Here is a 25124-nt window from a genome sequence, read left to right on the forward strand (position 1 = left end):
CAATATGTATATCTCATCATATAATACCCTTTTCTTAGGGTTATTTGATGAGTGAATGAAGTACAATGTCTGGTACAGAGTAAGGGCTCAAACACATTACTTTCTTTCTAAATATTTTGGACGTTATTTTCTGAGTGATTGAGGTGTTAAATGGGGAAGAAAAAAGATTAGGTTGCATTTTGGAACATTAACCTGAGAGCAGTGTGGAAAGTGGGTTGGAGGGTGTGAAAACCATATGGGCATTTGGGTGGATATTGCAACCCCAAGGCTGAGACAGTGGAGGTGGAGAGAGGAGGAAAAAGCTTTGAGAGAGCTTGAGTTTCGTAACTCATTGGATGCAGTGATGGAAGGAGAGAGAGAAAATGAAGTAAGCACCAAGATTTCTGGTTAGAGTGACTAGGTAGATGGAACTCTTGTTGCTTGAGAAGAACACAGGAGGAATGGGTGTTGTTGGGGTGATGAAGATTAGGTATCTGGCTTTGGACATCCAGATGGAAATGCCACTGGGCAGATAAATATGGGTCTGGAGACAGTTTGCAGTTGTTAGAGTTGAAACTGGAAGAGATTGCAGGGTTTCAGAGATTGTGTAGAATGTGAAAGGTAGAGGACTAGAGAAGGAATCCTGGAATAGCTGACGAGGCAAGACAACCAGGAGGGCATGGCCAGAGAGTAGAAAGGAAGAGAACGTTTCAGGAAGAGGGAGTGTCCAGCAGGGTCAGAGAAATCCTGGATGTTAATGACGTGAGGTGAGTGAGCTGGTGGTGCTTAGGAAGAGTGATGTCAGTGGAGTCAGGGGAGTGAGTGGGTGGTGAGGCAGGGAAGATGGGGGAGTGAAAATGCCCCTTAAAAGGTGGAGAGGGGCTTCCCTGGTGGCGCAGTGGTTGAGAGTCCGCCTGCCGATGCAGGGGACGCGGGTTCGTGCCCCGGTCCGGGAAGATCCCACATGCCGCGGAGCGGCTGGGCCCGTGAGCCACAGCTGCTGAGCCTGCACGTCCGGAGCCTATGCTCTGCAACGGAAGAGGCCACAGCAGTGAGAGGCCCGCGTACCGCAAAAAAAAAAAAAAAAAAAAAAGGTGGAGAAAAGTAGAAAGGACCAGATTTCAACTAAACACTCGCAGGTGAGTTCAAATGTTAAAAACCTTGGTATGCCATTAAAAAAAAAAGAAGCCTTTGCATTTGGTGCAGTGTTCCTCAAAATGTAGAGTATGAAATACCTGTGTCACAGTTACCTGGAGCACCAGTTCAAGTGCAGATTTCCAGACTTCAGCTCCATCTTCTAGATCAGAAGCTCTTTGTGTGTATTGTGGGAATCTGCATGTAAAATAAGCTCTTCATTAATTCTGATGTTGACCCAAAGCTGGAGGTCCTCTGTTTAATGAGAGTGCCTTAACTCTCACCTGGAATTCTCAGAAAGCATCTTTGGGCTGAGCCTGTTGAGTTCTGGGGGCTTATCCTGACCCTGCCAGAGATTTTTCAAGTTTTTGAATTACTACAATAGAAAATATGGATAAGCAGCTCTCCTCCCTGTAGTTTGGTGAATGCTTCTTCGTTGTCCCTGATGACAACCAAGGGAAAGTGCCAGGCATGATACCCTTCACATATACAGCAGGCATATACTTTCCCTTTCCCCGATTCCTCTCCCCAGTGTTACATCTGTGATCATCCCAATGTACAAATGTATGCAAGATTATGTAAAGTATTGGACACATCTGAGTTGTTCCTGAGAAAAAATCGTATGATGTACAACATGATCAGTATGCTAGGACTATGGAATTACTGTGACAGGCCTAACTATCAGCATTTTTAGTCTGAGATTCTTTACTGAAAATAAACATCTGTCTCTGAGATTTTTTTCTGCAGTACAGGAGAATGACAGCTTATAGCTCTATTAAAATAGTTTAAAATGGGCCTGGATATTTGTTCCATCTGATAAAAGAATATATTTATATATGTAAATATTCTCATATGTTGATGTTTATCATTATTAGCAGAAGTTTCTGACCTGTCTTTTTATTCTTTTAGGTCATCCTATGCTGATATGCTGCATGACAAAGACAGGGTAAGTATAGAAGGAAACTGTTACCTTTATGTGGTGTTTGAAACCTTCCATTACAAGAAGGTTAAAAACTTCCCCCAGAGGCATGATGTTAGAATGATGCAGAGAGGCAGTACGGTGTAGTGGTTGGGAAATCAGGAAGCTGGGTCCTACTTCCTGCTCTGTTATTGACTTGAGCGTGACCTTGGAGAAAACATGGGACCTCTGCAGACCTCATTTATTAGAATTTACAGTGAGTGGGCCATACTAACTGATTTCCATGATCTCTAGATAAAAATACTTTGATTACACAGTTTTACCTCGTATAGTCAGTTTGTAATTTTAAAATAAAATCTCTAGAGGTCACTGCAGACTGTATTTTGTAAAGCATATTTGGCTTTCACTGCAGAATTACATTTCAGCTTTTGTCCTTTGTTTCATCTGAGTTTTCTTTGTCTGTTTGAGTAAATGTTAACAGTTCTGGTCTTATGATGGCTAGCAACCCAGGATTTCCTTGTCTACCAGAGTGCTTGACTAGTCAGCCTCATCCAGATGGTTCAGAAATTGGGAGGCTTGAAGGAGAAGGATGCAGGGCCACACTTAAAAACTGAGCAGTGCACTGCAGAAAGATCAGGGAACATGGCAGGGCTCGTCATGAGGCTGTGTGGTGTCTCCTTGACCCAGCCCTGGTTAACTGCTCAGCTTGCCTACTTCTTGGTAACACTATGACAGAAGGACCTCCTTCAGCACCATTAGTGTGTAGGCTCCATGGGAGGGGCTAGGTGCCTCTCTAATTTTCGTCAAATATTTGAGTGCCTTTGCTGAGCTGTTGGGGAATTACAGAATGTGGAACAAATATTGTTCCCAGCTTTTGACTAATCCTTTCTAGTTTAATGGTCTTCTTGGACTCGTGGGCCTGTGAGCCTCTCTGATTTTAGTGTCATCTCCAGTGAGGGTCCTTTTTGACCCAGCTTCCAGGGGATTTGGGCAAATGGCATCGTCATCCATCTGGTCAGCCAAGCCAGATGGCGCCCTTTTCCTTATCTGAGCCTGTAGTTGGTTGGTCATCAAATCCTATGGTTCTTTCAACCCCATTGCCTGCTCAGCCGTCATTTACTGGCGTTGGTCCCTCTTCTCCTTCCTCTATACAGCAGCCCAAGGGGTCTTTCTGAAATGCCCATCTGACCATGTTACTCCTCTGTTTAAAACCCTTCAGTGGCCTGTCCCTGCTTTTGAGGTAAAATTCAACCTCCTTGGTGGAACATTCCTGACTCTTCATTATTTACCTCTAACTTCTGTTCTCCCCTCCCCGGTTCTGCACATGAGGAAATGGAGTCAGAAGTTGCTGGTTAGTGGCAGAGTCAATAAAAACATATTTCTCTATGCTTTTGCATGGTGCCTCACATTTTGTTGTTTTATTTTATTTTTTTTTAGTAAGGTTTTATTTATTTATTATTTATTTATTTTTTTGGCTGCGTTGGGTCTTCGTTACTGCGTGCGAGCTTTCTCTACTTGCAGTGAGTGGGGGCTACTCTTTGTTGTGGTGTGCGGGCTTCTTATTGCAGTGGCTTTTCTTATTGTGGAGCACGGGCTCTAGGCGTGCAGGCTCAGTAGTTGTGACATGCAGGCTCGGTAGTTGTGGCTCACAGGCTCTATAGCACAGGCTCAGTAGTTGTGGCGCACGGGTTAGTTGCCCCGTGGCATGTGGGATCTTCCTGGACCAGGACTAGAACCCATGTCCCCTGCATTAACACGCAGATTCCTAACCACTGTGCCACCAGGGGAGTCCTGTTGTTGTTTTAAAACACTTCCATTATCCCATAAAATTATTTCCTGTTTGTTTGTAATCAGTCCTGGTACCCAACTCCCTGGTTGCCCCTGCCTGCCAGGCAACCACTGATAGGTTTTCTGTCTCTATAGTTTTGCCTTTTCTAGAAATTTCATCTAAATGGAATGATATGATATATAGTCTTACGTGTCTTTGTCCCTTCATTCATCATTTGAGGGTCATTCATGTTGAATGTGTCAATATCCATTACTTTTTTTTTTTTTGGCCATGTTATGTAGCATGTGGGATCTTAGTTCCCCGATTGAACCCATGCCCCCTGCATTGGGAGCACAGAGTATTAACCATTGGACCTCCAGGGAAGTCCCAATATCCATTCCTTTTTATTGCTGAGTAATACTCCATTATATGGATATACCATGTTTTATCCGTTTACCAATTAACAGACATTTGGATTGTTTCCAGTTTTTGTGTATTTTGAATAGTTTTGTTGTGAACGTTCACATATAAGTCTTTGTGTGGACATGTTTTCATTTCTTTCAGAAAATGTATAAGAGGGACTTCCCTGGTGGTGCAGTGGTTAAGAGTCTGCCTACCAGTGCAGGGGACACGGGTTTGAGCCCTGGTCTGGGAAGATCCCACATGCCGCGGAGCAGCTAAGCCCGTGCGCCACAACTACTGAGCCTGCGCTCTAGAGCCCACGTGCCACAACTACTGAGCCCAAGTGCCGCAACTACTGAAGCCCGTGCGCCTAGAGCCCGTGCTCCGTGACAAGAGAAACCACCGTAGTGAGAAGCCCGTGAACCGCAACAAAGAGTAGCCCCCGCTCGCCGTGACTAGAGAAAGAGCACGCACAGTGACGAAGACCCAAGGCAGCCAAAAATAAATAAATAAATTTTAAAAAAAAACAACTACAAAGTTAAATAATGTACACTTAACATATAGACCCAGCAGTTCTACTTTTTTTTTTTTTTTTTTTTTTGCGGTACGCGGGCCTCTCACTGTTGTGGCCTCTCCTGTTGCGGAGCACAGGCTCCGGACGCGCAGGCTCAGCGGCCGTGGCTCACGGGCCCAGCCGCTCCGCGGCATGTGGGATCTTCCTGGACCGGGGCATGAACCCGTGTCTTCTGCATCGTCAGGCGGACTCTCAACCACTGCGCCACCAGGGAAGCCCTCTTATACATTTTTAAAATTTTTATTTATTTATTTATTTTTGGCTACCTTGGGTCTTCGTTGCTGCACGCGGGCTTTCTCTAGTTGTGGTGAGTGGGAGCTACTCTTCGTTGCGGTGCACGAGCTCTGGGTGCATGGGCTCAGTAGTTGTGGCACATGGGCTCTAGAGCGCAGGCTCAGTAGTTGTGGCGCATGGGCTTAGCTGCTCCGCAGCATGTGGGATCTTCCCGGACCAGGGCTCGAACTCGTGTCCCCTGCATTGGCAGACAGACTCTTAACCACTGTGCCACCAGGGAAGTCCCTATCTTTGTAGTTTTAATTTCCATTTTTTCTAATGGCTAATGATGTCAAACATCGTTTCATGTGCTTATTTGCTATCCGAATACCTTTTGGTGTGGTCTAGGGTTTTGAACATTAGGTAGGACTCTTGATAGATACTACCAATTGCCTTTTAAGAGGGCTCCAATAGTAGCTTTAAAGTTGGATAATTAATTTTATTTATTTTATATACAGCAGGTTCTTATTAGTTATCTATTTTATACATATTAGTGTATACATGTCAATCCCCGTCTCCCAATTCATCCCCACACCCAGCCCCCCGCCGCTTGCCCCTCTTGGTGTCCATATGTTTGTTCTCTACATCTGTGTCTCTGTTTCTGCCCTGCAAACCGGTTCATCTGCACCATTTTTCTAGATTCAAAGTTGGATAATTAAAAAGTGATAGCTAGGGCTTCCCTGGTGGTGCCGTGGTTGAGAGTCCGCCTGCCGATGCAGGGGACACGGGTTCATGCCCCGGTCCGGGAGGATCCCGCGTGCTGCCGAGCGGCTGGGCCCGTGAGCTGTGGCCGCTGGGCCTGCGCGTCCGGAGCCTGTGCTCCGCAACGGGAGAGGCTGCAGCAGTGAGAGGTCCGCGTACAGCAAAAAAAAAAAAAAAAAAAAAGTGATAGCTAATTTAATGAGTGTTATTAATTTGGAACATATGCAGGCCCTGGTTTACTGTTGAGGGTGCTGCTAATTAGGGTTCTCAGGTGATCAGCTCACTGAAACTCCCAGGCCAGTTCCCAGTCCCACTCTCTTTCTTGTTACCCCACAGGTACAGCTACACAAAGAAAACTGTGCCCTCCTGCTTTTTGGGGATATAGTGTATTTGATGTTCATTTTCCTAGTTCAACAATTCTAACAATTGCCATCCTGATTTTTTTAACTTTTTTTTCCTTTCATCGTGGTAAAAAGCACATAACATAAAATGACATACTGATTTTATCCAAAGCATAAATGCAGTTACTTTAGGAGTCAAATATTTCCGTGAGGCTTATTGTGAAAAATAGCAGTCCCAGGGCTTCCCTGGTGGTGCAGTGGTTAAGAATCCGCCTGCCAATGCAGGGGACACAGGTTTGTGCCCTGGTCCGGGGAAGATCCCACATGCCGCGGAGCAACTAAGCCTGTGCGCCACAACTGCTGAGCCCATGTGCAACAACTACTGGAGCCTGTGCGCCTAGAGCCTGTGCTCCACAGCAAGAGAAGCTACCACAATGAGAAGCCCGCGCTCTGCAACGAAGAGTAGCCCCCGCTTGCTGCAATTAGAGAAAGCCTGCGTGCAGCAGGAAAGACCCAGCAGAGCCAAAAAATAAATAAATAAAAAATAAATAATTTCTAATAAATAAATAAATAAAATAAAATTGGGTAGACAGAATACACACACACATACAAAAACATGCTGTTTAAAAAAAAAAGAAAAAAAGGGACTTCCCTGCTGGCGCAGTGGTTAAGAACTCGCCTGCCAATGCAGGGGACACAGGTTCGAGCCCTGGTCCGGGAAGATCTCACATACCGCGGAGCAGCTAAGACCATGAGCTACAACTACTGAGCCTGCACTCTAGAGCCCACGAGCCACAACTACTAAAGCCCGTGCGTCTAGAGCTCGTGCTCCACAACAAGAGAAGCCACTGCAATGATAAGCCCGGGCACTACAACGAAGAGTAGCCCCTGCTCACTGCAACTAGAGAAAGCCCACGCTCAGCAACAAAGACCCAACGCAGCCAAAGATAAATAAATAAATAAATATATTTATTAAAAAGTAAATAAAGAAGCAGTACCCTGGTGTATCATCCCCCAGACAGTACCTTTTAATAGTTACCTTCAGAGGCAACCTCATTTCTTTTCTTTGAGCTGTTTTATGTTTACTTCCAGATCTAAATAACTATTATCTATTGACTTTCCACTGTGAGAGCTGAGAGTTTGGTATTCTTTCAGCTCCTCCTTCCCACTCGTTCTCTGTTTGTCCCGATGTAGTTATAATTTTTGCTAAATTGATATTCAGTGTTTCAGTAGGCAAGTCACTTAAATTCTTTGTGCCTCTGTTTTCTCATCTGTAAAATAGGGATAACGATAATACCTCCTTTTGAAGGGTTGTGATGAGGTAAACACATAAATGTTCATGTTAGTTAAGATTGTATGTTGACTTTATTAGGCATGTGTAAACACTGTTCACAGTTGAGCTATGCGATATACTTTGATTGCTTTTTCTTTCTTGAATAACTTTATTAATAATTATCTTATTTTTGCTTTGTTTTCTTTTTTTTCTTTACTTTTTGGCCACGCCTTGCTGCTTGCAGGATCTTAAGTTCCCCGACTAGGGATCGAACCCGTGCCCTCGGCAGTAAAAGCGTGGAGTCCTAACCACTGAACTGCCAGGGAATTCCCTTGCTTTGTTTTCTATGTACTCATCCTTTTATGCCCAAACTTTCTCCCAGTAGTATAATTTTCCTTTCTGAAGGAAAGGTCAAAACAATCAGCTATTCTGTCAGTTTCATCTTCTTGGAGATTGTCTCTGGGATCATTTTGCCCTGCTCCAGTCTGGACTGGGTGCCTTCTAGACCTGCTGTGTATCTGTCGTCCTGGGATTCTTGTTTATTGTCTGTAGACTTCCTTCATTCCTCTTTTTTTATTGGGTCTTCCATTTCCTGCATCCCATGTATTCCTCTTTGGTTCCCTCCCTCTTTGGTGAAGCTCATCCTTCCTCACTTTCCTGTGAGAGGGTTTGTGGGAAGTAAGGTTTTTGAGACTTGGCTTGTCCAAAAACTTCTGTATTCTATCCTCACACTTAAGGCTGGATTCTAGTTTGGAAATCACTTCAGAATTTTGACATTATCACTCCATTTTCTTTTTAAGTCTAGTACTATTTTAAAGGCTTTGATATTTTAAACTCTAGTACTATTCGTATTCTTTAAAAGAACCTTTTTGTTATAACATAGACACACAAAACAGTATAAAATGTATATGTATAGTTTAAAGAAGAATAATAAAACAAATGCTCATAGACTCACTACTCAGCTTAGGAAATGGAACATTACCATTACTTGGAATTCCTTATGTGTTCCTTGATTGCATTTGTTTTCCTCCTTTCAGAAGTTTCCACTGTCTTGAATTTTGTATCAGTTACTCTCTTGCTTTTCTTTATAGTTTTACCACCTACTACATGTCCTTAAAATATAAATTCTTAGTTTTGCCTGTTTTGAACTTTATACAATGGAGTCATAATGTGTTTATTCTTTGTGACTTGTCTTTTTGCTCAGCATTGTTTTTGAGATTCATCCATTTTGCATGTAGCTGTAAGTTCATTCATTTTCACTGCTATACAGATTCCATTGTGTAAATACATCACTACTTACCCATTCTTCTGCTGATAGGCTTTGGCGTTGTTTCCAGCTTCCTTCTATTGTAAGTAGTGCTACCTGGAACATTCCAGTAACTGTACTCTGGTGCATATGCTTATTTTTCTCTAGGGTGTGTATACCTGGGAATGGAATTGCTGGCCATCAGCCATCAGGTGTGTCTAGCTCTATGGGTAATGTCAGATTCTTTTCCAAACTAATAGTGCCAGTTTACATTCTCATGTCTTGTGTATTAACCAATTTTTACATCTTTGACAATCTGGTTGGATTGAACTAGTCTCTCACTATAGTTTTAATTTGCATTCCCCTGATCACTGCTGAATGTGAGCTTTTTTCATTTTTCATTGGCTATTCATGTTTCCTCTTTTATGACGTAGTAATTTGTAGGAATTCTTTATATATTCTGGGTACTAACCATTTGTCAGTTACATGTATTGCTGGTCTCTTAGTTTGTGGGGTTTTTTCCACAATACAAGTTCTTAAATTTAATGTCAAATTTATCTTATATTTTCTTTATTGACTGGTGCTTTTTGTCTCATATTTAAGAAATTCTTCCTTTTGCCAAGGGTTTAAAAGCTATTGCTGATAATACTGAATTTCAATTTTTTTTTTTTAATAAATTTATTTATTTATTTATTTTTGGCTGCATTGGGTCTTCGTTGCTGTGTGTGGGCTTTCTCTAGTTGCAGCGAGCGGGGGCCACTCCCTGTTGCGGTGCACAGGCTTCTCATTATGGTGGCCTCTCTCACCGTGGAGCATGGGCTCTAGGCACGCGGGCTTCAGCAGTTATGGCTCACAGGCTCTAGAGCGCAGTCTCAGTAGCTGTGGCGCACGGGCTTAGCTGCTCCACGGCATGTGGGATCTTCCCAGAACAGGGATTGAACCTGTGTCCCCTGCATTGGCAGGCGGATTCCCAACCACTGTGCCACCAGGGAAGCCCTCAATTGTTTTTTATTTACTGATTTGGAATCCTGTAATCTTTCTCAGTTCTCTTAATTCTAATAATTATTTGTAGGTGTTTTGGGTTTTCTTCACACTCGTCTCATATGTGATTAATAATAATTTTCTTTCTTTCTATCTAGATCTTATTTCATTTTTTCTTGCTGTAATGTGTTGGATAGAATCTCCAATATAATGTTCACTTCATCTGATTTTGGGTGAATTTATTTGCTAAAGATTGTTTTTAATATCCTTTAATCTCTTTTGTTTATTTACTTATTCGGTTGCATTGGGTCTTTGTTGCTGCACGTGGGCTTTCTGCAGTTGCGGCAAGTCGGGGCTACTCTTCATTGCGGTGCGTGGGCTTCTCATTGCGGTGGCTTCTCTTGTTGTGGAGCATGGGCTCTAGGCACGTGGGCTTCAGTAGTTGTGGCACATGGGCTTAGTTGCTCTGTGGCATGTGGGATCTTCCCGAACCAGGGATCAAACCCATGTCCCTGCATTGGCAGGCAGATTCTTAACCACTGCGTCACCAGGGAAGTACCCTCCTGGTGGACTCTTTAATCTCTGCAGCATATATACTGATATCACCACCTCATCACCCGCTCTTCATTCCCAGTTTTTGGCTACTTGTACTTCTTTTTCTTCCTTTACCATTTTTTTCCGTTTCTTTTTTGGACTGGTCTTACCAGAGGTTCTTCAAGTTTTTAATCTTTTGAAATAACTAAATTTTATCTTCATTGATTTCTGTTTTATATTTGTTTCCTAATTCATTGATTATTGTTCTTTATTATTTTTATTCATCTACTCATTTGGAGTTTATTTTGCAGCCCTGTTTCTAATTTTTTAGGTGGATGCCTGTCTCATCTTTTGTCTTTTTTTAATGCATTTCTCTCCAAATATTGCTCTTGCCATCCCATGAGTTTTGATATATAGTTTTAAAAAAATTACTCAATTCTAGATTTTTTTTTTAATGCAGACCAAGCGCAGACCTCAGGCCCAGCAGAAATCTGCATTCTTTTTGTTTGTTTGGTTTTGTTTTTTGGCCTTGCCATGCAGTTTGTGGAATCTCAGTTCCCTGACCAGGGATTGAACCTGGGCCATGGCAGTGAAAGCCCAGAATCTTTACCACTAGGACACCAGGGAACTCCCTAGATATTTTCTAATTCCCTTTTGCTTTAGTCTTTTACCTGTGAGTTTAAAATTTCTTAGGGTTCAAAAATCTTTTTTCTTTAGTTACATTTTTTTTTTTTTTTTGCGGTATGCGGGCCTCTCACTGCTGTGGCCTCTCCTGCTGCGGAGCACAGACTCCGGATGCGCAGGCCCAGCGGCCATGGCTCACGGGCCCAGCTGCTCTGCGGCATGTGGGATCCTCCTGGACCGGGGCATGAACCCGCGTCCCCTGCATCAGCAGGCGGACTCTCAACCACTGTGCCACCAGGGAAGCCCTTGAGTTACATTTTTGTTATTGAAATTTCTAACTTGATTGTACTGTGATCAGAGAATATTGCCCTTTTGGTACCAGTCCTGTATCAAAATATCAAAATATAGTCCTGTATTAGTTCATTTTCTACTGCATAACAAATTATCCCCAAACTTAATGGCTTAAAGAGTTATCTCACTTTTTTTTAATTAATTAATTTATTTTATTTCTGGCTGCTTTGTGTCTTTGTTGCTGTGCGTGGGCTTTCTCTAGTTGCGGCGAGCAGGGGCTACTCTTCATTGCGGTGCATGGGCTTCTTATTGTGGTGGCTTGTCTTGTTGAGCACGGGCTCTAGGCATGCAGGCTTCAGTAGTTGTGGCATGCAGGCTCAATAGTTGTGACTCTTGGGCTCTAGAGCGCAGGCTCAGTAGTTTTGGCACAGTGGGCTTAGTTGCTTCATGGCATGTGGGATCTTCCCGGACCAGGGCTCGAACCTGTGCCCCCTGCATTGGCAGGCAGATTCTTAACCACTGTGCCACCAGGGAAGTCCGTGTCTCACAGTTTTTGTGGGTCAGAAATCTGGACTCAGCTTAGCTTGAGTTCCCTGCCTCTGGGTCTCTTATAGGCTGTGATCAAGGTGTCAGCTGGTAGGGGAGTCATCTTAAGGCTCAACTCAGGTGAATCCACTTCTAGGTGTTGGCCTCTTTTTCTTCTTTAATATTTATGTATGTATGTATGTATGTATGGCTGCGTCAGGTCTTAGTTGCGGCATGTGGGATCTTCGTTGTGGCACGTGGGCTTCTCTCTAGTTGTGGCCCGTGTGCTCAGTAGTTGCAGTGCATGGGCTTAGTTGCCCCTCAGCATGTGGGATCTTAGTTCCCTGACCAGGAACCCATGTCCCCTGCATTGGAAGGTGGATTCTTAACCACTGGACCACCAGGGAAGTCCATGTTTGGCCTCTTAATATTGCTTACTGACTTGGCAAGGTCATCAGTGCATTTAAACAGATTTACATATATTTACCCCATCATTTTTAGTTATTTTCAACAGAAGGGTCAGGGTACTTAATCGGCCAAACTGTTATAGAGAAAAAAATGTGTCTGCTTAAGCTACTAAGGACCTGAACTAAAAATGAAGAAATGATTTTGTGAGAGGAAAATATTTTTTAGCCCAGGAAGCTGTATGAATTAGAGTCCAGTGAGGAGACCAAAAGCAATGTTATATATTTCAACAGAGGGAATTTAATAGAGGGAATTGGTTACACAGGTGTGGGAGGGCTGGGAGGCACCAGGGTAGCCTAGTGATAGTAATTGCAGAAAGCAGTCCCCTTTCCTAGGGCTGGGGACACAAAGGGAGAAGACTGGGGTTTCCAGAACCTAGATGTGTGGAGGAGAGTTCCTGTGAGGCTAGTGCTCAGATCTCTGAGAGGAATTTCTGCTTGAGTGCTGCTGCTAGCTCTGAAGGACCCAAGGAGAGCCCTTATGTGGGAAGGAACAAGCTTTCTCCTACCTTCCAGTCACCCTCTAGTTCCCCTGTTGTCCAGTCCTAACAGCTGGAAAGAGGAAAATGTAGTTTGCAGAGCCCTAGCCCCAGCATGTCTAAGCAGAGTATAGAAGAGTGGATGTGACGGGGAGAGACCATCGCTTAATTTAAGAGGTTGCCCCAGTGCCCCTGGAGCCTCAGGAGGCCTGCCCAACTCAGCCAGTGTAAGTCACAGAGGTTATAGGGTCATGACTTACACTGCTGCTGCCAACCATGACTTCAGAACTTCGCAAAGCACTTATTTATAAAACTGGTATGAAATAACAACTGTTTCTCCCTTTTTCTTAGAATATGAAATATTACCAAGGTATCCGGGCTGCTGTGAGCAGGGTGAAGGACAAAGGACAGACGGCCTTGGTTCTTGACATTGGCACTGGCACAGGACTCTTGTCAATGATGGCTGTCACGGCTGGTGCTGACTTCTGCTATGCCATTGAGGTGAGGCACACTCTTCACATGTGTGTCCTGTGTCCTACGTGGGAAGTCCTTTGTGTCCCTTGCACTCTGCCCATCTGTTTGTTCACAGACAGACATCCATGCCAAGCACAGGGTCAGGTTTGGAGAACACAGAGATGAATCAGACACAGTTCCTTTCTCCAGGAGCTCATTTTCTTCCCTGAAAACAGTGGTTGTCAGCCTTGGCTGCATGTCAGAATCACTGAGGAAATTTAAAAAAGCTAATGTCTAGTCAGTCGTTGTCATGTCCTCCCCCCACCTACCCATTTTTTTTTTTTTAAATCAGGGGTGATATTATTATTATTATTTATTTATTTATTTATTTATTTATTTATGGCTGTGTTGGGTCTTTGTTTCTGTGCGAGGGCTTTCTCTAGTTGTGGCAAGCGGGGGCCACTCTTCATCGCGGTGCGCGGGCCTCTCACTATCGCGGCCTCTCTGGTTGCGGAGCACAGGCTCCAGACGCGCAGGCTCAGTAATTGTGGCTCACGGGCCCAGTTGCTCCGCGGCATGTGGGATCTTCCCAGACCAGGGTGCGAACCCGCGTCCCCTGCATTGGCAGGCAGACTCCCAACCACTGCACCACCAGGGAAGCCCCCCATTTTAATTATTATTCTGGGATATGGCCTGGGCATTGGGATTTTTGAATGTGCACCAAAGTTGAGATTACCTTAAAGGTCCCCACAGAGCCAGCCATCTTACTACATTTACCAATAGTTCCGCAGTCTGCCATTTCTTTCCTTTAATAAAACATTAAACATATATTATTTTTCTGATAATGTAAATAATACATATCCTTATACGAGATTTGGTAAATATAAAATAAAAATAGTGTGTTAACTCAAAGTTAACCATTGTTAAAATTTTGGTGTATTTTCTTCCAAGCTTTTGGGAAAGGGGTCATGTATTTAAGCACTTTGCCCTACAAAATTTGGTTCATATGGTGATTAAGTTGCAGATAACAAAGTCCCAAAATAACAGTGGCTTAAACAGATAGAAGTTTTTTGCTTTCTCACATGAAGTGTAGAGGTCAGCATTCTGGGTGTTCTACCCAGACTCCTTCCAGCTCCCCCGCCACTGCTTGTTTACAGGGTGGCCCTCATGCTTATGGTCTAGAAAGGTAGGCATTTTAGGCTGAGGGAGTACCGTGGTGTGTTTGGGGAAGTGTCATCCAGAGTTGTGGCAGAGGGTTGTCATGGTAGAAAAACACAGAAAGGTGGATTATAGCTAGACTCCGGAAGACCTGAGTGTCTCAATAAAGACTTTTAACTCTAATATCTTGAGTTAGGTGTTCTTAACTTGAGGTAAGAATAATGGGCTTCAGGTCTCCATAAAAGTCCTGAGAGGGGTGTGTGCACGGGTGCGTGCAATTCTGTACACTTGCCTCAGGATTTCATTAAATTGATTAAGAGCCATTTCTTTGCCTTTGTGGGAGTCTTTGAGCTGATAAAAAGAAATCAGTGTAGGCTCAAATAGATTTTTCTTTTTTTTTAATTTTCTTCCAGAAACATTTTAATAAAAATTGGCTATTTCCAAGAAACGCCCACTGCATGCCCACCAATAAAAGGGAACCATAACAAAATAGAAAATTTACCATATGGCTGTGATTTAAATAAAAAAACCTAGTGCACACTCAAGCACACCAGCAAAGTCAAATATTAAAGTTACATTCTTTGTTATGGGCTATGACTAGGATTCTGAAGAGACACTGAAATAAAACTTAATACAAATGCTGAACTATTCAGGTCAAAGAACCTCTACAGAAGCATCTGACCTCAAAGGCATTCCAGTTTGAGACTCAATTTCAGAGTGAGGCATAACAAATGAACACAAGACATACAGCATGAAAGGAGGGATTCTGTAATTCCCAACATACTCTGAACCTGATAGAACAAATCTACGGTTTTTTTTTTTTTTTTTTTTTGCGGTACGCGGGCCTCTCACTGTTGTGGCCTCTCCCGTTGTGGAGCACAGGCTCCGGAAGCGCAGGCTCAGCGGCCATGGCTCACGGGCCCAGCCGCTCCGCGGCATGTGGGATCTTCCCGGACCAGGGCACGAACCCGTGTTCCCTGTATCGGCAGGCGGACTCTCAACCACTGCGCCACCAGGGAAGCCCTGGAGAGGAACATTTATTCGCTGTTCTTGAACCCTTTGATCCCTCTGAGGCCTCTGCAGTGGAATTGAATTTGAGATTGAGGCTTAGACTCTGGACGAGGCTGTGAAGCTGGTACTTTAACAGCATGAGGTGGTATCCCAGTAACTGGAATAGCTCCACTGGGTGGAAGGTTCTTGCTGGTCACAGATGTCCAAGAAAAGGTTCTCAAGTCCTTCTGCACTGTCTGGGCTATGTCTGCAGGCGCTGGAGAAGAACTCTTCTGAGCATCCTCAGGAGCAGTTTCTTCCAATACTGGCTCAGACTTTTCCTCTTGGACTTCAGACACAGGTTCTTGCTCCGGTTCTGGTTCAGGATCAGGCTCTGGTTCAGCAACAGGTTCTTCTAAATGTTCTTCTAAGTCATTGCTGACAGTTTGATCATAGAAAGTTCCAGAATCATCAGGTACCACCTCAGGTGTCTGCTGTCTTTCTTCAGGTTCCTCTACTTCTTCAGATTCTTCCTCAGGCTCAGGGACAAAGCCACCAAAGACCTCATCTTGGTATCTGAAGATATCATTGTGAACATAGAACTTATTTTCAGTAGAGCTCTCAGGAGCAAGGACAAAGGTCTGCATGAATCTCCTTAAAGCCTGGGTGTTATTAGAGAGCAAGCCCATCACCTGGACCACCACACGGTCATTCAGAGTGGCATGAGCATCAACATGACGGATCTTAGAGTGGCAATTGGTGAAGTTTTGTGACTTCACTTTCCTATGGATTTCTTTCTGTCCCTAGACTGCATCTGCTGGCTTTCCATTTGAATCCAATCCCGCATGGACATAAGAAGAGTTCTTTCCATAAAATCTGTGTAACATGTCTGGGGCCTGGTTCAGCAGTGTGTAATACTGTCTCACAAATTCCCGCCTGACCAGCGGGGGACTAGGCTTCTCCATAACCATTGCTTTGGTCGATTCAGCCTGCACGGCTGAGCGGGAGAGGAGCAAGCTCTGCTCCACAGCACGGCAAAAAACAAAAAACTCAACTAGATTTTATTATCTTTGTAAATGAAGAAACTAAGACCCATAGAGTTTAAAGATGTAAGTCCCACAGTTAATAAGTAGGAGAGCTAGACCTGGAGCTTGGTCTTTTTAGTTCCTAATATGGTGCTGACTCCACATTGGTAGCTTTGATGGCAGGGTGTGCATGTATGTGAGAGTTAGTTTTCTAGTGTGGGTGTCTGGGGTGGAGGCAGGGATGCCATTGACTGGTAAGAGGAACTCAGAGGAAGATAACTTACTTTGCAGGAAAGACAATGCATTTCATTTTGGACGTGTTGAGTATGAGAGAGACAGGTCTTGTGGCAGGAGCCAGTATATGTGGACTGCTAATTAAAAATATAGGGTGAGAACATACTTTTCGATAGAATTGGTAGGACTGTACTCTTAGGTTTTTCCATATTTTTACATCACTTACCTGGATTTCTAATTCTCTTGCTACTCTCGCCTGTGACTCTCAGACCTCTTCCATTTGATTCTTGACATCTTATGGTGGCCTCCCAGTTTTTGTTTTAGTGACTACCTGTTTGATCCTCTGTTCTTGTCTGTGGATTGCCCTGTGGTTTCAGCTCTGCCTGAGCTGCATGGCAACAGGAAAGACAGGTGCAGAAGAAAGAGTGAGAGAGAACCTGCTGGTCCCTATAGACGGAAGTCTGAACCTTGAGAGAGTTGCATATATAGTGGATTTGGGACTCACTTGCTAAAGATGTGACAGGTGAAGCTGGCAGTGTAGGAGGCTGTCCATGGAGAGAGAGTACACTGAAAAGAGCAGACCTTGGAACACACCTATGTTCAGGGGGCTGAGGGAAGAAGAGTGGCCATAAAGTCAAGTTCAGACAGACACGAAGAGACCCTAGAGGGTAGGGGCAGACTGCATAGAAATCGTGAGAAAGAGGGAGTGGTCAGTCGGTGTGGATGTTATAGAGCAGCACTGTCCGACAGAACTTTGTGATGTTGAAAATCTTCTATGGCTCTACTGGCCAGTATGCTGGTCCCTAGCCACATGTGGCTGCTGAGCACTTGAAATGTGACTAGTAGGCCTGAGGAACTGAATTTTGGAATTTTATTCAGTTTTCATTTACATTTAAATAGCTACATATGGCTACTGTATTAGCGCAGGTGTAGAAATTGAGCAGGATGAGGACTGAGAAGGCTGTGGGTTGGCAGCTAGGAGGTTATTGGTGACCCCCCTTTAGGTGATATTTTCAGGAGAGTAAGGTTGAGGAATGGATGGAATATAAGAAATCACAGACATTGACTGTAGGCTTCTCTTTTAGTACATTTGAAAAGGAAGGAATATTTAGGGAAGGTGCATTGGTTACAGTGATTTCTGTGGCAAATGCCTTGAAAACAAAGCATGGTCCTGGCTTCCTCTCTTTCTTTCTCCTTTTTAAGGGCAAAAAGAACTTTCTAGGCATCTCTAGCAGACTTCTCTTTAGGTATCATTGGCCAGAATAAGCTTAAATGCCATTTAACTTACCTCATTGACCTTAGACCAGACAGATGCACCACTTGAAAGAAGGTCAGTTCCCCAAACTGATTTGAGGGCCAGGAGAGGACACAGAATGATGTTGGGAAGTCAGCTTCAGGGTTCATTCCAGATAGTGTTTGGGGTGAGTTCTTGAGTTCTTGGTGGCTGAGGAGGAGGCTGTGAATGACAGAGCCTGAAGGGTCAGTGGAAGAGATGAATGATAAGTCAAGAGGCAGGAGGGCTGAGAGGATGGTGTGAGCTTGTGATACTTCTGGGGTGGAGGTAAACTGATAGGTGAGAACTGAGGGTTTGAGGCCCTCAAACTATGAATACATCAAAACCATCAAGCCAGAGCCTAGAAATAATTTGAAACAGATTGTGAAGATTTTTTTTTTCCTAGCTGAGCACATATGCATTCTTTATAGAAGAATATAGCATTTCCCTTTTGACTATAATAAAAGAAATACGTGATCACGGCAGAAAATATGGGTGATGCAGAAAAGGTCTTAGAAAAAAATGGAAATCTTGTCATCGTGACCAGGCACTTTATCATTTTCAAAAATTTCCTTTCTCTGTGTGTGGCCCCATGTGCATCTGTATGTTTTATGCAGTGACGTGGTTGGAGCTGTGCAATCTAAGTTGGGCAGGCTGGAAAGTAAGAGTTGGAGAAACTTATGTTTAGGGACATGTGAAGGGTTCAGGGAAGACTTCTGTTGGGGGGGATTTGTGCTGCCCTGGAAAGTTGGGTTTGCTTGCAGGTGGGAGTAGGGCAGGGAAAGCTCAGGCTTGCCTCCTGCACAATGAGGACATCCGCGTGGCTGTAGCGTTGGTTGTGTGTGTATATGTGTGTATCGGGTGGAGGGTGTGGGAGGGGAGTAAGGCTGGGTAAAGTAAGGTGGTCCACATTTTGGAGGGCCTCAAATACCGTAAGAAAATATAGGCTGTGTTCTGCTAGCAGTAGGGATTTGAGACAGTTTTGAGCAGGAGAGTAACCTGCTGCTCACACTTAACATCTACTACAGTTACAGTCTCACTTTCCTCTAGAGAGCGCATACACTTCCTGTCCCAGTTCACAGATCATGGTTTTGTGAGGCAAGTCCCCTTCCTGGTTCCCTCTAGCATAGCACTGGCACCTGCCATCCTTACTAGGTAGTGCAGCCTCCTTGGGAGCCCCCTGCATCCCTCCTGTGCCTGGCATGTAATGGGAAGGCCCAGCTGCAAGTTAAACCCAGCGGAATTTCATCCTTTTGTATTCATTTCCAAGACACACATTTGGAGAAGTATTTAAGTTACATAGATGAAGTCTTGTTTATTTATCAACTGAACCCAAATCAGCCCAATGAAGTATTTTGCCTGTATCAAATGGTAACAAAGGTACATTTTGTGTATTCAGGAAGAAATTCTGTAGTGTAGGCCTCTTTTAGTACAAGTCATAGGACCAGAATCAAGGCATATCTTGGGTTTTAGGATGTTATTTAATTTATTGCTCATTTTTACTTGGGTTTTGTCTCTAATTTTTAGGTTTTCAAACCTATGGCTGATGCTGCTGTAAAGATTGTGGAGAAAAATGGCTTCAGTGATAAGATTAAGATTATCAACAAGCATTCCACTGAGGTGACCATAGGGCCAGGTAAGATCAACACATCCTGTGGCAAAAGCTTTACTTGCTCTTGTAGGAGAGAGGAAAAGGTTTATTCCAGTTTGTGGAATAGATGTACCCAGGTAATCACAGAGACTGGGGCCTCTCCATGTGCTGATCTGAAGATAAGCACTTTGCTTTTCTGTTAGTTTATTTCTCTACTAGTTAAAACAAATCAGGAATGAGTAAACCAGAGCTAATCAAGTATAAGAGTGGTGATGCAAACAAATGAAACCTTTTGCTTAAGCAAGTTGGAATTCAAAATTTATCTGAATTTTGAGTTTTATCAGATAGAAGTAAAACTAAGTTGATAGTAGAAAGAGGTTTGCTTAGTTCCGATATCCTGTCTCAGTATCCAGTGTGAGAGATTTGCCTGTGTAGCTCGGTCTCTCCAGGTTTTCAGAATATTTTTTATAGTTTAGGAATTTGAATCAGACTTCTAACATTTCACATGCCACTGATACTGGAAGAGCACAGTGGACAAGAAGCTTCTAGGGGGACTTCCCTGGTGGTACAGTGGTTAAGAATCCACCTGCCAATGCAGCGGACACAGGTTCAAGCCCTGATCCAGGAAGATCCCACATGCCACGGAGCAACTAAACCCGTGCGCAACAACTACTGAGCCTGCGCTCTAGACCCCGCGAACCACAACTACTGAGCCCGTGAGCCACAGTTACTGAGCCTGTGTGCAACAACTATTGAAGCCTGTGCACCTAGAGCCCGTGCTCCGCAACAAGTGAAGCCACTGCAATGAGAAGCCTGTGCACCGCAACGAAGAATAGCCCCCGCTTGCCACAACTAGAGAAAGCCCACAACTAGAGAAAGCCTGTGTGCTTTCTCCTATTGAGAAAGCTCCCCTAGCTCCCCCTATTGAGAACCCTTGTTCTAAGCAAGCTTTAGCCATACTAGTACAGTGTGACCTTTCTGGGGTCTCTGCTGAATGCCTGGGCACTGGCTAATCAGAACTAGGATGTTTCTTAGTCCTCTGAGCTCTGGCAGTTGTTCAGCTTATAGCTACATGGTCATCCTTTGCCCAGCCTTCTAGAGACTTAGCCTGTGTGTGTGTGAATATAGTCAGCAAGAGACATGAGGGGAACCCTCTGCAGATTTCTGAAGCCCTTTTTCTGTGTAACTTCCTGTCCGGCTCTCTCCCTGAAGTGTAGCCTCCTCCACTCCCTTGAACTCTTTGCTGTCTCCTTATTCAGCAGGACACTTTGCTTGGCTTCTCACTCTGTGTACCGAGTACCATGGTCTGGAAAGTGCCTGCTGGCTGGAAGCCAGGGCAGTAGTAGGGGTCACTTTGTTTCCCATTGTTCAACATCTAAAACCACTTGTTTCATATGTTTTGCAAGGTTTTCTAGTTGATTATGGTGGTGGATAAGTCTGATCCCAGTTACTCCATTTTGGCCCGAGATCTTGAGAGAGCGGAGACTCACCTGCCGAGCAGCCTTTGCCGTGTCACTCACTCTGTGCTCTGCCCTGTGCCTCCTCCAGGCTGTGTGTTGTTCACGCCAGCCCCCTCTTATGTTTCTTAATATTTTTCTATGTAGTGCTTATGACTGCAATAATGAAGTAATTATGTAATTATGTATTTAATGTCTGTATCCCCACACAGCTGAAGCATCCTGAGCTCATGGACTGTGTAGTCTTATTAATATTAATTCCATTCCATAACTTGGCACAGGGCCTGGCACATAAAAGAATTCAGTCATATTTGTTTAGTGAGTAGATTGTCAGCTTTGCTTGGTCCTTAACCCCTTGTAAGTGGGACTTTGTTTCTACTTCTTCAACTTGACAAGTGGCTTCCTCACTGCCCGGGCTGATGGTCTTTTCCCTGCTTTACAAACACTGCAGCTTTGGTACTTCTGCCATTGAGTCCTTCTGAAAACTCTCCCTTCCCAGGCCTCAGTGACATCTCCCAGTCTTGGTTGTCCTTTGCAGCTTCCTTTTTGCTCCCAAATGCATATTTCCAAGCTTCTGTTCTGAGCCCTTTTAAAAAATGGCGTCTGAGTTTGTTGCCTATTCCCCAGAGATGGATTACATGCTGAGACGTGTAGCAGCCAACTTGGGGTGGCACTTATTCATTCATCCAGTCATTTGGTGAAGACTTCTGAGGCACCTGGGGTAACTGCCCCTCCTCTGGCTCCCCCTGCACCCTCTGTACCCTTATACATTAGTACTCAACAGGCTCTCAAAAAGTATTTGTTGAAATTCATTAGATCATAAAGCTTTATTTTTGAAGAAGATTTGGGCAATAAATCATTTTAAGTTACATAATTGGCTTAAAAATTATTCAGAAGGTAGAATTGGTAGGGCTTGGTGATTGATTAGATGTAGGGTGACAAAAAGGGAGGAATCAAGAATTTAGCTAACATTTGCTGACTGTTACTGGGTGCTCAGCATTGTTCTAGGCGCTGGGGTGCAGTGGTGAACAGGCCAGTCAGGGTTCCTGTTCTGGAGCTGGTCAGTGATGCCCAGGTTTCAGGACTGTGTGACTGGTGATGCTGTTCATTGAGAAGAAATGTTGGACAGAGAAGCAGGTGTGTGCAAGTGGGGTGGTTGGCTTAGTATGGGACAGTGTATTTCAGTTGGAGTTTGGCATGGTATCAGAGAGGATGGGCAGTGACCCAGGAGGGTGGTCTCTGTGCCAGGAGACAGAAGTTTCTTCTCAGCCTCCTTTCACGTTGTGCTGCCATTGAGGACACGTGTACTTCATAGGAACTGGATAGGTTTTACCTTTGTTATTTGAAACACCACCAGGTGAAGCAGATCTTGTAACCTACCACTCTTTTACAGATGAGGTGACTTATGGTCAGGACTGAGGGTTCAGGGCTAGAAAGTGGGATCCAGGCCCAGCCCTCTATGACTCAAGGCTCAAGCTCCCTCTACTGCGTCCTTCTTTGAACCTCTTAATGCTGCTCTTTTCTCACTTCATCTGTGATACTTGTCTTCTGTGTAGGGAAGATGAGTGGGCTTTGTCAAATTGTAATTCATGAGCCATTAGGAGTGTTTACAGTTAATTCTCCATGATGAATACCCCTTCCAAAGTCAGTTTTATCTGGGCTCATTAAAAATTGTAATTGTAGAAGTAATATTACTTTACATTATATTATAGAGGTTTAAAAAATAGAGTTAACAGAAAGACCTTCCATAATCCTACTGTCCTTAAAAAACTGTTATTTGGGGGATTGTTTGGTAGCAAGAAACTAACTTAATTAAGGGGGATTTAGTGTAAGGAACTGGGGTTTCTGAATCCTGGATCTCAGTTGTATCATTGCGTATCAGTGGAATCAGCCTCTCTCTTGCTTTAGTTTTCTCCCCCTCTCTGCAGCCTAGAAATATCTGAAGTACCAGCATTCAGTTTTGCCTTTCAAATAATTTTTGCTAATTTAATAGTTAATAGTTTAATTGTTTGTATCTCTCTAATTGCTAATAAGAATGAAAATTTTTTCATGTATTTGATTGATTTGCTTTCTGTTTTGAATTGTCTATTTGTATTTTTGCCTGGTTTTCTTCTTGGGTGTTTGTAGTTTTCTTATCAGTTTTACAAGTCCCTTGCATTATTAAACATACAGAAAAATTGATAGAGTAGTATGGTGAACACCCATGTTCTCTTAACCAGGACTTAGGAGTCACTCGTTAGCATTTTGATGTATACGTGTTATGTCAATGTGGATTTTATTTTATTTTATTTTTTCTGAACCGTTGAAAAGTCAGTTGCAGACATGATGACACTTCTAAATACTTCAGCATATGTATGTGCTTTCAATTTTAGTGACCTATTAACCTTTTATCTTTTACATATTTGCTGTTAATATTTGTTCCAATCTGTTGCTTGCTTCTGACTCTTTCCTTTTGTTTCTCAGATGGTGACATGCCATGCCGTGCCAACATCCTGATCACGGAGCTGTTTGACACGGAACTGATTGGGGAGGGAGCACTGCCCTCCTATGAACACGCACACAGGCATCTCGTGCAGGTAGGGGACTGAGGGCCTCCTTCGGGCAAATTGCTGTGATCTCAGTTGACTCACACAGCTCTCATTGACATACCACGCTCTACATAGCCTGAGCCCTCAGTGCCTCTCTGTACACCTTAGGGCAACCTTTGATTCCTACGAGATTCTGACTGTCCTCAATTATGACTCTGTGCCTCTTGAATGCCACGTCTTAGTAGATTAGAGTCAAAAGACTAGAAACTATCTTCAAATTGAATTCAGCAAACATTCTTTTAATGTCACCTGTGTGTAAGGTGTTCTAGCATCCAGGGAGAAGTATAAGCCATTCTTCTTGCTTCTATATCCACACTAGTCAGCAGTGGTAAGGACTTGATGGGCCAGATGGAGAGGTAGGCAGAAGCACCACTGACATTTGGTTTAGGGCTGGTGGAAAAGGTCAAGGCTCAGGAAGGAGATGAGGGCATATGTGGAGAGGGTGGAATTTGGAAAGGCACTGAGGAAAAGGAGAGATGTCCCAGGTGGAGGACCTGTTTGGTAGGTCAGTGGGAACACCAGCCTAAGGTGCTTGTAAGCTAATGTGGAGAATGGGGTGGAGGATAGAAGACCTTGAATGCCAGGCTGTTCCAGATGAAGGAGTTTGGGTGGTGATAATCTTTGGCAGGTTTTTGTTTTTTTAATAAATTTGTTTGTTTGTTTTTGGCTGTGTTGGGTCTTCGTTGCAGTGCACAGGCTTTTCTCTAGTTGCGGTGAGTGGGGGCTACTTTTCGTTGTGGTGCTCAGGCTTCTCATTGCGGCGGCTTCTCTTGTTGTGGAGCATGGGCTCTAGGCACGCAGGCTTCAGTAGTTGTGGCACACAGGCTCAGTAGTTGGGGCTTGCGGGCTCTTGAGCACAGGCTCAGTAGCTGTGGCCACAGGCTTAGCTGCTCCGCAGCATTTGGGATCTTCCCAGGCCAGGGCTTGAACCCGTGTCCCCTGCATTGGCAGGCAGATGCTTAACCACTGCACCACCAGGGAAGCCCCGACAGTTGTTTTGAGAAGGGAGAGATATGCTGAAAATTTTAGCTCAGAGATGTTGGTCTTGCTTTTTTATGAACATAAACTGGGAGGTGGAGACTCAGAGGCAAAGGCCGGCTGGGGAGGTGTTAGTGTTTGCTGCTTCTGCTGGCACCTGCCATGTGGGCACTGTTCACATGAGCCCGTAACTGTCTTGGCCCGGTATTCTTTTGAGGGGTACTTAGTACCCCTGGAGTGAGGAAGGGGGCTCCTTCCAAGGCATTTGGGGCCCGCGTCCACATTACTCATGAGGTCAGCATGTGATGGTGATCGTCCTCCAGCTCCCCATCCTGCGTGAGATGTCTTGTCTCCAAAATGCAAAATTCTTCCTAGTAACTTTGGTAGAAATTATTTCTATTTCTCCACATTAAAACCATCAATTAGATGAATCCCTGAAATAGAGAACAAGGATATTCAGAATTATGTTAATGTTGTTCAGTTTGTCTTTCTCTAATTCATCTAGTAATTAAAAGGTGCACAGGCAGCCGTCCTCAGCTTCCTCTCCCAGCTGGCCCGTAGCAGCCAGGTGTGCACTGTCCACTCTAATCACTATCCCCATCTGCCGAGCTTGAGTCTCAGCTTGAAGGAGCTATGGCGGCACACAGTCTCCATTACCCTGTCCCTTTTCCTGCCACATTGGAGGTCATGGAACTGGGGTGCTGGAGTGTCTGACAGATAGTCCATGTGGTATTGCAGTGACCCAGGAATTGATCTCAGAAGACACATTTATTGGTGCCTTCATTTTGCAGAGCCTTTTCTGAGTACCAAGAATATGAGGGTGAGCTCCTGGGGAGGCAGGTAGGTGGGCAGGTGGTCACAGTACAGT

General features: G+C 44.1%; 1 protein-coding gene and 1 pseudogene across 5 annotated transcripts in view; one reads left to right on the forward strand and one right to left on the reverse strand.

Annotated features, from left to right (window-relative positions):
- PRMT7 (protein arginine methyltransferase 7) overlaps positions 1–25124 on the forward strand; it is a 49188-nt gene that overhangs the window by 4960 nt on the left and 19104 nt on the right. For 4 of the 5 annotated variants that reach the window (XM_067718572.1, XM_067718574.1, XM_067718575.1 and 1 more), the window contains exons 3-6: positions 2023–2059; positions 12861–13010; positions 19170–19278; positions 23154–23266. In XM_067718572.1, the coding sequence (XP_067574673.1) occupies positions 2023–2059; positions 12861–13010; positions 19170–19278; positions 23154–23266 (409 nt within the window). Of the gene's footprint in view, positions 1–905; positions 1119–2022; positions 2060–12860; positions 13011–19169; positions 19279–23153; positions 23267–25124 lie in introns of all 5 variants that reach the window. The other variant, XM_067718573.1, reaches the window with a different exon arrangement.
- LOC137215410 (ras GTPase-activating protein-binding protein 1 pseudogene) overlaps positions 14076–25124 on the reverse strand; it is a 69804-nt pseudogene continuing 58755 nt past the window's right edge.

Source organism: Pseudorca crassidens, chromosome 20, assembly GCF_039906515.1.
Source record: "Pseudorca crassidens isolate mPseCra1 chromosome 20, mPseCra1.hap1, whole genome shotgun sequence".
Lineage (NCBI taxonomy): Eukaryota > Metazoa > Chordata > Mammalia > Artiodactyla > Delphinidae > Pseudorca > Pseudorca crassidens.